Source organism: Abrus precatorius, unplaced genomic scaffold, assembly GCF_003935025.1.
Source record: "Abrus precatorius isolate BTA unplaced genomic scaffold, Abrus_2018 Scaffold9, whole genome shotgun sequence".
In the NCBI taxonomy this organism is placed as follows: domain Eukaryota; kingdom Viridiplantae; phylum Streptophyta; class Magnoliopsida; order Fabales; family Fabaceae; genus Abrus; species Abrus precatorius.
Window position 1 is genome coordinate 29118238 of NW_020874439.1, and position 16260 is coordinate 29134497.

Genomic DNA, 16260 nt, shown 5'->3' on the forward strand with positions numbered 1-16260 from the left:
TAGTTTAAAACGTACAAATTCAGTAATTTATTTTATATGGGAAACCCAAAGTTTTAAATTTTAATTATTTTAAAAGAATTTAAATTTTACTTTGATACATATTTGAAACATTTATTTTAACAAAATGGAAACTGAAAAAACAAAAATGAAATCTTTCAAATAACAACGACAAATAACAAATAAAAAAATAAAAACAGAGAAATAGGGGAGAAGGTGGGTTAAAAAAAATAAAGAAAAAGCTGAACATTTACTTCTTGTACAATACAACAAGAGGTCACATACACATACCTTCCTCTCTCTTTCTCTTTCTCTTTCTCTCTCTCCATTGCACCTTCCCTTCTTCTTTTCTCTGCCATTTTTGAGATTCCTTCACTGGTCTTTTCTCTTCCATTGGATTGTATAGATTACCACCTAAAATACCCACCTATCAATCTCTGTAATTCTATTTGATTTGTGTGAAAAAAACTTTTAAGGACTGTAAAACACAAACTCTTCTTCTGGGTCTATAGGCTACTGCACTTTTATTGCAAACTATTTTCTAGGTTTGCTGCAGAATTAAGCCTTCAATACCCACTACTACAGACCGCATATAAACCTTCAAAACAACTGTTATATTTTCAGAAAAATTTCATTTTTCTTTGACTTTATTTTTTTTTTTGTTAATAAATTATTTTGCCCCCTTTTTCTGCAATTTTTTCATATATATAATTTTTCCTTCGCTTGACGAAAAGATTGAGACATGGGCAAGCAAGGGCCTTGCTATCACTGTGGAGTTACAAGTGAGTTCTTGTTTCTCCAAGATACAATTTTTTGTTTCTACTTTTTTTTTGGGGAGTTATTGACCTTTTCAAACTTTGTCCTCTATTAATTCTAAGTGTCTTGCAACCGATGGCATGGATTGTGATTTTGATAAAATAGATATATGTGCTATGGGACGAGTTGTTGCTGAACAAATAAACGAACAAGACAATTTTATTGTAATGTTCTTCTTTTGTATTCATTGGAATTAAAGAGTACAAGTGTTCTCTTTGCTTAGAATTGAAAGTTCAGGAAAATTCTATTTATTTCCTCCTTTTGATGTGTTTTGTGTCACTCCTTTGTGGGTCTTTGGTTTACTTGACTATGTCTGAAGTTGAATAAATGTAATTGGTGCAAAATTAAGCTTGGAATCTATTGATTGTTAGACTGGAGTGGACCTGTTTGTTGATAGGAAGAACACCAATTGTTGTTAAAGATGTTTATCAAAAGAGTCAATTAACACTTCGCTTATCCTCATTTGGATTATGTTCAGATAATCCAGAGTGAAAAATAAAGTAGGACAATTATGCTTTTGCAAAATGTCCATGATTAATTCACTCGTGTTTTGAAAGGATTTATGGAGTTGTCTGTTGCCACTTTCTCTATGCAGCAACTTCTCACTTTATCTTAGGATATTGGTCCTTGCATTGTATTCTTCCTCCAGACAAGTGTTACCCTCTTGCATTTTGGCTGGGAAAGAAAACATGTTCCTTGTTTATTCATTATTACATTTTCAAGCCTTCTGGATTTGAGACAACTATTTTGTTTATAGTGATCACCTTGACAGAACTTATCCTGCAACTTAAGTAATATATATGTTCATTGTTTTTCTGATGAATTTAAAAATGGTGTCTTAAGTGTTGAAGCCGTTGCTATCGCTTTTCACTTCAAAACTGTATTGACTGTGTTTTGAGTACAGTGATTTCGGTCCCAAAATATGAGAAATTTTTAGTTAGTTTGCCTTAACGTTCATGCGATGATACTGAGCAAATAAGTGTTAATTCTTTTAGTTCAAATGCGAACATCGTCTTCACTACCATCCTACACTTCATAATTTGAGTTCACCCCCATATCTGCTTGGGGAATGTAACATGTAGACTAATATCCTGATAGGCAGATGGTCAACAATTCAGGTAGGAGTGATTGGTTGATGATAATGAATACTGACAGATGCTGCTATCTCAACCTTACAATGTTTGTTGAGTTCTGTTTTCTAGTATATCTGCACAATATGAATGTGGTTGTTGTTTATTCAATCAGAGATACTTTCTATTCTTATTTAAAAGGTCTTTTAAATTTCATAGATTTCTGACAAATAAGCCTTCAATAGGCACACCACTTTGGCGTAATGGACCACCTGAGAAGCCAGTACTTTGCAATGCCTGTGGATCTCGATGGAGGACAAAGGGAACACTTGCAAATTATACCCCTTTACATGCTCGGGCAGAAACTGTTGACCAGGAGGATCAAAGGGTTTCCAGGATAAAGAGCATGCCATTAAATAAGAACAAAGAAGTGAAATTGGTCAAACGAAAGCAGAACTATGACGATAATACTGCATCTGGCCTTGTCCTAGATTATAATCAAGGATTCCGAAAGGCTATGGATGAGGATACAAGCAATAGATCAAGCTCAGGATCCGCAATCTCTAACACGGAGAGCTGTGCTCAATTTGGTGGCATAGATGCTAGTGATTTGACAGGTTGGACAAATTCTGTTGCCAATTTCATCTTCATAACTGATTACTGCAGCATTGTCGATTCCATTGCAACAATGTGAATTTAATGACAGTCCTGATTTATGCGAGCATAATCAAGATGTAGATAATGAACTTGGGGGAAAGGGATAGAAATTTTTTGGAATTGCAGATCAACTTACATGACCTTGATTTTCCTGAAAGAAGACAAATTATTCTTGCTTCTAATTGCACATCATACATATGAGTGCTTTGGTGACAAAAAGTATTCAAGAGGTGATTAAAAATAATTTTTGCAATGAAGGTCGAGTCGTGTCTCAAAGTAGATGTGATGGCAAGTATTATGATGAAACACAAATTATCAACTATTCATTGTTGTATATCTATATTCCCTAGACAATACTTTTCTATTTAAAGTGATTAGTCAAATTTTACACCTATGACATAACCTGCTCATTCTTCATGATTTGCTGACTTGGATAAAAAAACTTTTAGTCTGTTATTGTTCTAAAAATGTAACCTGCTGCTGTTCAAATCAGATGCCTTTGTTTCTTTAATAAAAGCGAGTTATTCTAAGATAGATAATTTGTTTAATTTAGGTCCTGCTCAGTCAGTGGTCTGGGATGCCATGGTGCCTTCAAAAAAGAGGACATGTGCAGGTCGTCCAAAGGCATCCTCTGTTGAGAAGCTCACAAGAGACTTATGTACTATTCTTCATGAACAACAATCTTATTTTTCTGCATCTTCTGAAGAGGATCTTCTTTTTGAAAGTGAAACACCAATGGTCTCTGTTGAGATAGGACATGGAAGCATTCTCATCAGGCATCCTAGCTCTATAGCTCGTGAAGAGGAGTCTGAGGCTAGCTCTCTTTCAGTTGATAATAAACAGTGCCTAATGAGTGAGGCATATTCATGGTCTGGTACCATTCCAATGTATGTTGATCACAGTGGCATTAACTTCTCATCTCATCATGGTGCTGAAAAGATCAGAAACTCTGCTGGCCAAATCATGAAACAAGAGCAGCTTAAAAGGCATGTTTTCCCACGCGAGTTTATTGTCTTTCATTATTTCTAGACAGTTATGCAAGAGTATTAATATTAATAAGAACACTGTATTTTGTCTATTACTGCTGAAAACAGCCCAATTCCTGCACTAGCATAAATTTGGTATTCCTTGAAGGGGTATGGGGGATCTCAACAGGTTTATGAATTGTCTCTATACCTGTGGCTTTGTAAAGAAATTAGAGATAAGTGTGTGGATATTGTTTTGGAGAAGTGAAGAAAGTTTAAACTGTTTAGTGATTAATATTTTTTTAAAATTTCAGGGACAATTCTCAGATTGAAAAACTACATGTTCCTGGAAATCATGATTCACCACTGTGCTTAATAGATTTAAATGTGAGTTGCCCATGTGATTTTCTTTATCCCTCTTTTGATTGACTATATCAGCCTAAATTGGCATTCATTCCCATCCTTGTAATAATTAAAAGGATAATCAAATGTTCTATCCTTATATGGTTTTGCATCAATAATACACACATGCATAATCTGTTTTGGATTTGACAAAATTCTTCATTCATGTAATTTCCTTAGCACTTTCAAGATAGCAGCTGAAATTTATATATAGTTTTAAACTCCTTCTGATAACAGGCAATATTCATTTTACATAAATAATATGCTATGTTTTTGGGTTTTATGTTTTCTTGTTCTATATATATATATTTATAACTATATATTGGTTGGTAAAGCTTCATACTTGTAAAATTGTTAAATATTTAATGTAATTGCTATTGTGTTTGGTTAGGATGTAGTGAACTATGAGGAGTTTATGAGAAACTTGACAAATGAAGAGCAGCAGCAATTACTGAAGTATCTCCCTGTGGTTGATAATCTCAAACTTCCTGATAGGTTAGAACCTGTTACTTGTGTTTGAACCGAATTTTATCATTTATCATAGAATCCTCCTTTGATGTTGTTTTGTAAGTCATAATCTTGAACATAAGTTTCAAGTCTGTCCTTTCGAAAAGAGGGAGAGGGGGGGATGATTGGTAAATCACAAGTCTAAATGCAATATTAAAGGCTTTTCATTTGAGAAGATATCATTGCATTAGTTCTTACCGAAGTATTGTACAAAACTTTCCGGATATTTTAGTCCCCTGCCCCCACAAGAAAAAAAACAGTTTATGTGGTGAATCAGATATCCAACTGTTCAGGAAATAGAAGATATTTAGACTGAATCCAATATTACTGATGGATTGTATTGTTGGATTTGCAGCCTTGAAAACATGTTCAATAGCTTTCAATTCAAGGAGAACTTAACTTATTTTCAGCAACTTCTTGGGGAAGGTGTCTTTGATATCTCTTTGTTGGGGGCAAAACCTGAAGAATGGAAGATGTTGAAAAGGCTTGTGTTATCTAATCTGTTGAAATCAAAATGGGTAGAACACTATAATTTTCTCAAGGTTTGTACTGGTTTATTATTTGAATATTAATGCTTTTGTGTACATTAGTTATTAATATGGATACTTATCAGATATCACATCCAAGGACATTTGCTGATTTGATTTGGATTAACTTTGAGAAGAAAAAACAACAAGTCTAATCAAATTACTTTTCTTACAACATCACCTGATCAATTTTGGAGTCATTTTTCATTTCACTTAGATTTCTTTTAATACATAAATTCATCAAAATATATCAAACATAAGTCTAAACTAATTCACCAAAATATAGTACATACCACTACATACTAAATATAAGTTTAAACAAATACATCAAAATATAAATCTAAATTCTAAATACCGATTCAAATTGTCAATCATATTGTTCCTAAGCTTGATTTTGAGGTACAATGGGAAAGTTATCTAGTTAAGTATGAATAATATAAAAAATTCTTAGGTAAAATATTATTTTAAAAATGTAATGTATAAAATTTCAGTCTGGTTTTCAAATTTGGATACACTGACCCAATTCAGTTCAGTCTTTTAAGTTTTAGTTCGATTTTCTAAATTTTGATTGGATTGGGTTGGGTCTTGAACACCTATATTTAAATCTTTCTATGGGTGCAGAAATGTGAAAACAAAGCTGGAAAATCTATTGATCTAGGACCTACTGGTATGGGATCAAGTAATGTCGCAAATGCCAAGAGGATGCGCGGTAGCCAAAATCAAAATTTTCCAGGTTAGCTGAAAATTTATGTCAATAAAGGAAAATGAAGTATCGACACATCTACCTTGCAAAATGCGGAATATACATTGAAATTTTACTTTGAAATACATTATATCGATTTTGTTACTGTTCTAGTTAAAAACTATAACTGATCTGTTAGTTTTCTCTTCTCTTTATGATTTAATTGAAGAATCGTTATTAACACTAATCAATGAAAATTTCAGAATTGAAGACAACAATGAGGAGCCCCAAAAGGGTGATCCTAAAGGCTGGCTCTCAGGGAGAAGATGTTGTAGAAGATGGCTGTAGCTTCAGTCCAAAAAGCATATTTTCTTTGCCCCGTGGTGGTAGTAGCTTGCACATGCTAGATTCTTTAAACTTTGTTGATGAGAGTTCTGATCAGGATCTGCTGTTAGATTTGCCATCTAACAGTTCATTTCCACAGGCAGAGCTACTACACCCAAATTTAGGCTTTGGTGCTCAAGTCAGCACCAGTAGCAGCTCAGTACACTCACCTGTTGCTCATCCTTGACTAGTCTTTACTAGGTTACTTGGATGGGTATGGACAGAATATTCAATCGTAATTAGGGTCCACATGTTTTGCATCTTAAAACACTTAAATTCATGTACAAGAGATATGATGGTTGTGCTTTTGTTTCTTGCAACCTTCTTCAGCTTGGATTGCCAAAGGATGGAAGTTGAATGGGCTTTTTTGTATAGGTTGGTAATAGATTGTAACATATAGCATGAAATGCGGAGTGATCATCTCCGGAGTTTTGTATGCAATTGTAGTTTATGCTTTGTGAAAGATTGACACCCTTTTTTACCAACAGGTTTAAAATATCAACTCGGTACTTTTATTTGTAGAAATCATATGATGCAGCTTTATGGGATGAGGAGAAAGTACGGATGAATTATTCCAACTATTATTTCAGTTGATAACAATCCCCCTACGAAATCAATTTTTTTTTATGTAAAAGCTTATCCATTATAACTTCTGGCCAAGCTATGATTTTCTGGTTTCCAGCCGAAACTCGTATGCACTGGTAGCCTATGAGAGCTTAAAAGCTATAAAGCGGAGTTTGAATAATAACTCATACTTATCAATAGCTTTATTATTAACATGTTTGAATATACTTTAAAGTCACGTTGGTGCATAAACTATAACTAATGGAATTAAAGTAAATAAGGATTCATGATCATCAATTGTCAATTTGAACACACTGCAACTTTAATGCAGCCATAACACTTCATACTGTCAACTTTAGATTCATGTCATGATGTGTGTAGACCTCATGCGCTTAGCAAGGGGTGTATTTTTATCTACAAAAGCAGCTCTAATATGAAAACAATAGTGGAATTCATCTATATACAGGATCGGTGCAAATGGTTGCAGAATATAATTTGCATTGATGCTTAAGGGTGACAGTTGACACGAATGCAAGTGGCATAAGAAGGAAGGGCTTGATAGTTGAAAAATTAATTATTGCAAGTTTCAATGTAATTCGGTACTAAAACATGTAATAATTAAATAATTTATGCACCCATGTCAAAAATATTTAGTAGTTCAAAATCAATTTTATCAAAGTTAATTTTACTCATCTTTAAATCAAACACACACAAATAATATCCGTTCGAAGGGTCAAGATTTAAATTGAATGATTAATTACTTTAATTTTGATTTACAGATACTTTAACAATGTCACTAACTATTTGATATCCATCATCTCTCCCTATTATATTACATCCCTCATGGACTTTTATTATATATCTCTCTTCTCTTCTTATCTCACTCTCGAGACCTACACTCGAGATGTACCTATCCAACATTTTCTTAATGGCATCAAGCATCGATAACTGTTGATATTGAATATTTTCACCTACAGAAGACGACACCAACTTCAGTTTCAGTAGAAGCATCCCAGAATCATCTTAATAGATAATAATAACCCTATCAAATAATGCCGTCAAGTACAAAGACTGCTACGGCAATGTTCTATATGTTCGATATCACCACCAAATTTGCACGAGGGCCATTTGAAGTTAAGAGATTTTTAAATAACTCAGTTATCATAAAGAAAGTAAATAGACATCTTGCCCTCCCAACTTATTCTTTAGTTGCAATTTAATCCCTATATTTATTTACGCGTAAAAATTAATCTAAATTGACATAAAATGGATAGGTTTTAAATTCAGTTCCTAACCACTATACACAAATAAAAAGGGAGTTTCAAAGACTAGTAACCATTTCTCTACTATAAAAAACAAAATATAGTTACATATAACCAGCCACAAAGGCAAGCACATAAGAGGTTGGTGATCTTAGTTCAAGGTTCGGGCCACAATTACAAGTAACAAACATCCTTAACCAGACAGAAAGAATCCTATCATACTATGATCCCGTTAAACAAAGTAGACACCAAAGACACTTTGAAGTCCATGGGCAAAAGACGCGATTCAAAATCCAGATCACCCTTGCAAATAACATTTGCCAAAAAGATCAGTTACTGCCATGCCCTCAAACAAGCAAAAGAACATTTAAGAAGGAACTTCTTTTCCTAAGAACCCATCATTTTTTAAAGTGTTTCTTAACATTGTTCTTGTTGATTGAATCCATCGAATCCGGCCACCACCTAGGACGAGGAAAAGTAATGCCACGAAGCTTTGCAACTTCGAACAGACTAACATTATCAAGATCATCTTCATCTTCATGACTATTCTCAGAGAGAACTTTCAATAGACCCAACACAAGACGCTTCTTTTTCTCCCCATCTTCCCTACATTCCAATCCACTTGCTGCATTCTCCAAAAGACCACGTATTGATGGTGGCAACACACGCATCCCAGGTTCCACATCACGCATTCCAGAAGCTTCTACAACCCCATCACTTGATTTGTTGCCCTCAACCATGCTCCCCAATGTGTTAAAATTCGCACAACTTTTTATCGTTTCCAACTGAACAACTTTGGCTTCAAAATTCCCCCCCGAGTCCAAATGTTTGTCCACTGAAATCTCTTTGCAACAATTCATCACATTTTCCCCGACCCTGCAGGGACTTTCCCCCTTACCCTCTTCCACTTTCTGCGACTGAACGCCGAAACAATCCCCCGAAGAACCAAAACCTAAACCGTGCTCCGAAAGTTTCGATTTTTTGAGCGGCGAGTCACCTGAATCAGAGAAACCGCTTTCCAAAACCCCGAATTCCTGGAACTGAGCCTCCGAAAACCCTAATTCCGAATCCCTTCCCAAATCAACGAACTCCGAGCCATCAGAATAGGCGCAGAAATCGTGATTAACAGCGAGGGTGGCGGTGCTTCGGTTCTGATCGGAAGAGGGGAGGGAGGACTCATCAGGCGGCGTGTGTAAAACGATACCGTCTTGGGTCTCTGGTGCAGACAGCATGAGAATGCCGGGTGGTGAAGGGGTTTCGTGGTTTTTAAGGATGTCTGATCCGACAAAAGGAGTGTGGTGTAAGAGTTGTTCCTGAGAATAGGATATGTGAGAAGAGTCGATGATGAAGGCATAAGGATCGTGGGTCTCCGCCATTGCTCTTCCCAGTTCCCGCCAAAACCTCAAACTTTGAGTGTTAAGTCAGAAGAGAGAATGGCGACAATAAGAGTCCACTCTTGACTGAATGTGATGTGATCGTGATTAAGACTCGTCTTTCAATTCATTTCACTCCCACAATTGTTTTGTTTTTATATTTTTATTTTTTACTTTTAGTCTTCAAATTTTTTATAACATGTAAACCTAAATAGTAACTAAAAATGAAAGAAAAAATAATATAAACTGAAAATTATAGAAAATAACTAAAACATAAAACACAAAAAAGTCGGGATAAAAATTTATTTAAACCGTAAATCAAACATGCCCACAATTCACAACTCAAAACTTAAAATATAAGTTTAAATATATTTTTAATCATTGTATTTTATAAGTTTTATTTTAATTACTTTTGATTTTTCTATTTTAGTCTCTATATTTTTAAATTTGTCTCTTATTAATATAATTTCATAAATGAATAACAATGAAATCTTAATTATCTATGAAAAATGCTAAAATATTAAATTAAAACAAACAAAATACAACATTAAAATCTCAAAAGTTATATAAAGAATTGGAATTTCTTTCCATTATATCAGCTTTTATAAATTATAAAGTATTTTGAATATTATATAGATATTTTTAATTTAAATATAAAAATAGTTAATTTAATTTGAAATTAAAAATTATAATATAAATAAAAATTTTTAAAAAAACTTATATGTTACAAATAACTATAAACAAGGGTATATTACATCATAAATAAAATATTTAGTAAAATTATTTTCTTTGTCAGGTGTATATTTTTATCCTTAAAATTAATTTAAAAATATTTATACACTCTGTTTTTCGTTATAAATTTTAGAAATGATTTTTTTATTTTATATGAACTTTTATTTTTTTTAAAATACACTTTTTTGTATTTATAAAAAAGTTATTACTTTATATAAATTTTAAATTTTTTTTATAAATACATATTTAAAATTATAAAAAAATTATTCTCTTATATAAATTTAAATTTTTTCACATATTTATTTTTATGTTTATAAAAATTAATATATTATTTGGAGTATTCTCTATTAAAAATTACAGAATTTATTATTTTTTTAAATTTGTAATATTATAAAATAGGTTCTTATAAATTTATATTGATTAATTATAATAATTTTATTTTTAATATTAATATATCTTGTACTCTTCTTTATTTACCACAATATATATATATATAATATTAAGGTACTTTTGACATTTATATTTTTTTTAACACATAAAAATAACATATTTTATAATTAATATAATTTTTATTAATTTATTATATTTAATTAATTTTATAATCATATAAAAATTTCAACCTTTACGTTTTCTAATCTTTATAATATATATTTTATTGTTTAAGGTAATATGCCCGTACTTTATATGGACTATTAAATTAGTAATTTTTTTCTATATAAATCAGTGATTATAAAATCACGTATCATTAAGAATATGAGATTTTTAAATTTAATAATATTATTATATATTTCCTAATTACATACCGAAGAGGTTTCATTACCTTTTTAATCTAATCAATGTAGATAATAAATAAAATTTGATGTATTTTTCCCATTAATTTAACACTGAATATTTCAAAAATTAATTATAGATACATTTGTTATTAATACAAACATTTTAAATTATATTATAGTACAGTATATATTTTACTTAAAAATAAGACTTATATATAATATTTAAATATTTACATAATAAATGTGAACTTTATCTCGTTTTTACGTTATCGTTATTGAAACAATAACGACATTATCAATTAAAAAATTAGTCATATTAAAATACAACATCCGCTTTCCCCAAAGGAAATGCTCAAGTTAATAAATACTCTACTAAATTTATTTATTTATTTATTCTATTGAATAAATTTATATTTGAACTTAAATAATTTATAAAAAATAAATTTAAATTTTATATTAATTTATTATTAAATATAATAAAAAAACTCAAATACAATAAATATCTAAAAAAATACGATAAGTATCAAAAGCTATAATTATAAATAAAACCTTTTAAGTTATTACCTAATATTAATATTTATTTTGTATTTAAGTGGAAGACATATTTATATATTATTAATTTCCTTTCACTATATAGTCACGTAGCATGTCTTTATTAAATTTAAATTTTTATACTCTTTCAATGAAAAAATGTGGCATAAGCTTTTCTTAAATATACTAATTTATTAATTCTTTTAATTTTATTAACTTTTCAACTATAGGCACTAAATAACTAATTTTATGTTACTACTAAAACAATATAAATAATTAATAATATATATATATATATATATATATATATGTTATTGAAGATTTTTTTTACTGAAAATGTTATATGATATATTTTTTATTTATTTTTATTTTTTTAGTTTTCTATCTGATTTAATCCGAATTCAACTTGAGTCACGTCCTTAGATGTGGTCGATGAGTTTAACACTTAAAATTTTTTACATATTCAATAACTTGAATCCGGTACCTTACTTAAGTGATATTGAGTCACTTGCTATTCACATTAACCTTCACTAATTTTATTTTAAATTTATTGTTTTAATAATTTATTGATATTTTTATAATCCTTGTAAATTAATAAAATATTTTATGTTCTCTCACATGTGAAATAATTATAATTATTAGTTTTATATTAATAAATAGTTGAATTAATGATTTATTTAAGAATATATAAATACTCTTTAATCACTAAGATGTTACATGAATCGTCAACATAAAAAGGATATATAATATTCTCTCAAATTTACTTTTCTATAGTGTCTTAAAAATAACCAAAACATTTATACCCTTAATATGTGAAATTATTATAATTGTTAATGTTATATATATATATATATATATATATATATATATATATATATATTTCTAAATATTAATATTTTATTAAGGATAAATTTAGAGTATAAGGAGTATTCTAATCCATTACAACTTTAAAAAGAATTAATAATACATGTTAAGGGATCATTAATCTAATTTACATATACAATCAATTTTTTCAAAAGCCTTATTGCAAGCCACTTCTAAGAACAATACTTAGAGACATACTACACACAAACTATACTATTACAACTTTTCTCCATTTTTTTTTCACATTGAATTTCATACATGCTTAGTAACATCTCGTACAAATTTTAAGGTAAGCATAAACTAACATTAAACTATTAAAACTTCATGTACCACAATTTCAAAGACATAACAATGCAAAAAATGATACAATATCTCTTTGTCTTTAGTATCACACAACCCGTAAGCCTTTGAGAGAATCGTCAATTCACGTTTGGTCAAGTTCTTCCTTATCAAGATTGCATTAAGCAATAGACGTCAAACAAATACCACTACTTTCTTCGACGCACTAACCTTTTAAATCTTGTGTAAGGCCTACATTAGATCAAGCTTCAAACTATTACCTGCAGTAAAAAAAATAATGAATGCAGTGATAAATAGATTGCACATTATATTTTTTTGTCATCGTCACACTTCTACAACAATATGTCATTCACATTTTCTCTCAACCTTTTACTCTCCATAGTTTTCTATAACTGCTTTTATAAATTCTCTTCCTATGAAAATTTTCACACTCATTGACTTATTTCAAATTGTTCGTTATCTATCACCTGCGCCTCTTTATTAGTCGTTGCTGAAAACAATCTTGGGTAATTATTGATTCATCTTGAGAAGACATAAATGTCATTTAATTTTTAAGATGTTTGACAATCATAACTGTTAATTTAAGAGCAATATAAAACATTTTTCAAGTTTATGAGTAAGGTAACAAACATCTTTTTTGCATCTATTTTATCTTTACATTTTTTAACCATTTATTTTTTCAATTTTTTAATATTTATTAAATATTGTATATTAATTTTAATAATTAAATTATATGAAGCATTTTTTAGAAATAAATAAATAATTTATATTTTAGTCTTAAGTAAATTTTACATTTTCTTAAATATTTACTTAAATATTAAATAATTATAAATACGTAGTAAAAAATATATTTTTAAAATGAATTATTCTATCAATAATTTAAAGTTATTTTTTGTCTAATTGTTTATTGTTATAAATTAAATTTGAGCCTTTAATTTTAAATTATAATTTTTAATAGTTATTTTTATCCTCATTAAATCACATAATCTATTTTTATTAATTATTTATTTCCTTTTTGCTTTTACTTTTATTATATATATTTATATTTAAATTTAAAATTTGATACAATTTTAAATTAAAGATGTCATTTTTTAAATAAATTAATTGTGATATAACTTTATGAATTTTAAATTTTGACATGAATAATTTTTTATTTTAAAATTGTTTGCTTAAGTTTGGACCAATTTCCGTCGGTTGATATATTTGGTGGTTAATTTTAAAATTTTATTTTATTAATTCAGTCATATTTAATATTATAAAATTATTATTGAGGACAAGGATATTTAGTTTTAAAATTTTTTAAAAAATCATACAATATTATTATATATTATTTAAAGTATTTATTTTAATTTGAGTTCACTAGCTTTTCTCTATATCTTTATCCGAATTTAAATATTTTATTTTGTTCTTAGAATTTGTATCTTCAAAATCAAAAGTTGTAAATTTTGTGAGAACTGAGGAGTTGGGAAGCAAAGCATTGTGATATCTATTTTTGGAGTCAACATCCACTATTGTTTCCCCATTTTCTCATCCAACTATTAAAATTATTATAATATAAATATTTTTAAATTATTAATACTTTAAAAAATTTCAACAACTAAGATTTTTTTCATTTCCTGTAAAAAAATAAAATAAAATAGAAAGGATCCTTTCTGCTATTTTTTACGGGAACGCCACCACTATTAGCAGATTAACCAATCCAAATTTTTAGCTATCGTATCAAAATCCCTAAATTAACTCCTAGGTAAATCCTAACTAAATATAAAATCCTACTAAAATATAACATTGTTTAAAACTTGACAATTTAAACTTATTAAATATAAAATCTTCAAGAAAACAATGAAAAGATATTATATTAAAAACAAAATCCCAAAACATAAATAAACTGACATAGGGACCGTTTAATTCGACTGTAAAAATAACTCAAGCCATGGTTTGGATCTAATGAAATCGGAAAGGCTAAAATTTTGAAAACAAATTACAAAAATATAGGACTGAGAAATTGCTAACAAATTTCAAATTCTAACAAATTAGATAACTTCATCAATATAAATAATACGTGTCTACCCTATTTCCTTTATATTTTCATTTGTCCTATTTCAATCTTCCCTATTCAACTCTCCTAAACAAATCACAAATAACCCTATTCAGACCAATCTCTTCAATCTGAGAAAAGAATTGAGAAGCTAGTGATGGCAACGAAGAATGTCATGTTTGTCATTGGTGGACGCAAGTATAAGATATTGAAACGTACTGGATATCGCCACTTTCCAAAAGGATGTGGAGGGCCTCGTACAAGGCCTAAGATTTATCGTGTGAAGAAGAATATTCCTGGAATGACGTTTCCTCCAAGAATAAGCGTAATGATAGTTGCAGGAGGGGTTAGAGACTTTCCTCCTCTTTGTGGATCATACGCTTCACATAGCATTGAAGGTATGTTTAGACGAGAAAAAACTATTAATAATGATGTATTCTTTGTTTACTTGAAAAGAATGAACTTTGAATATAAAAAATTAAAATTTTGTTATCTGTTTTTTTAATTCAAATTTTTTATTCTTTTGCTATATTTTCTTTGCTAATGTCAACAGGGGTTCACTTTGCAGATCTGAAGTACGGGGTAAATCAACATGACTCAGATGTCAGCCTATCAGAAAAGGCAACAGTGACTGACGCAAGCAGAGTTAAAAATAATGTTAAAGATGAACCGATATTGGTGGAACTGGAAGAGGTGGCTCCTCGGCGTATTCAAGTTGATTCTGAACCTAAACCAAGAAAGGTTGATTCTGAAGGGAATGTTTTAGAGTAACTGAAAAAAATATTTTACAGATGTTATAAACTAGTTGTATTCATTAACTGCTTATTACTTTTTCATTTGCTTTCCCTTGACTTCGTAATTAATTTTCTTGAAGAACGATGATGAATATATGGGCTGTGGAAAAATTATTTTTATTTCTGTTCATGGAAAAACTAGTAATATTACTTTTGTTCTTTTTTCTTTAGTATTGTTTTATAAAATTAATAAACAATTAGTAATACTTTGTCTTGAGCACTTTTTTAAAATGAAAAAAATTATTAATTTCACCAAATAAATTATCAATATAAATTCTGACACTAAACATGTTTGTTACACATAATTTTCGTAGCTTGCAAGTGATATCTATGAGCGCAAGTGTGTTTGTGTTTTCAATAGGTAAACTATTCAATAAGAAAGAGAGAAAGCCATCGATTAAAGTGAGACTCATATTAGATATATCTTTTTCTTTTTTACTAGATGGTTCATTTACTCAATACTAATAATTATTTTAAATGTAAGCAATAGTGTGTGAAAATTAAGCATAAATTGCTTTTTTCTCTCTTTATATTTTTAAAAGTGTCTCAGCATTGTTAGGAATAAACTTAACACCGATGGTTTTACTTAGAAAACCAAAGCATTTTAATATAAGATTTTATTGAAATAGGTTATGAATATCATAAATTTTTTAATTTTTTAATTTTTTTTATATAACTTGTTAAAATAAGTTTTGTTTTGTTTTGTTTTTTTTATCGTATATGAATAAGTTTTATGGTTATATTTATACTATAAATTCCTGATATAAATAAAAATTTATCAAACATAAAGTATAGTAATTTTGCCGATTGCCATATGCAATAATACCAATTTAGTTTTAACAACATCAAGTAAATTTTATTCCATTGATACACCATGTAGTTAAAGTACATGAATCCCCATTATTTTAGTCCCATTAACAAAAGGGCATTAACAATAACATTGAGTGACAGATAAACAAATTAACGGAATAATAGTGGCACTTGTTATTTGTTGTTGGGAACCCAAAGTGCATATTTTTGTCTTT

The 16260-nt window shown here is 29.3% G+C and overlaps 1 protein-coding gene across 2 annotated transcripts; it reads left to right on the forward strand.

The window, feature by feature from the left end:
- Positions 1-256: 256 nt before the first annotated feature.
- LOC113849088 (GATA transcription factor 26-like) lies at positions 257-6529 on the forward strand. Of its 2 annotated transcripts, none has more exons than XM_027478696.1 (8): positions 257-779; positions 2129-2500; positions 3094-3526; positions 3820-3892; positions 4299-4402; positions 4770-4956; positions 5563-5674; positions 5887-6529. In XM_027478696.1, the coding sequence occupies exons 1-8, from the start codon at positions 740-742 to the stop codon at positions 6192-6194; spliced, it is 1629 nt and encodes a 542-aa protein (XP_027334497.1). In that variant the 5' UTR covers positions 257-739; the 3' UTR covers positions 6195-6529. The 2 variants fall into 2 exon arrangements, with proteins under 2 accessions (XP_027334497.1, XP_027334498.1); XM_027478697.1 differs by having other exon boundaries at positions 1912-2500; positions 5887-6509.
- Positions 6530-16260: the final 9731 nt, after the last annotated feature.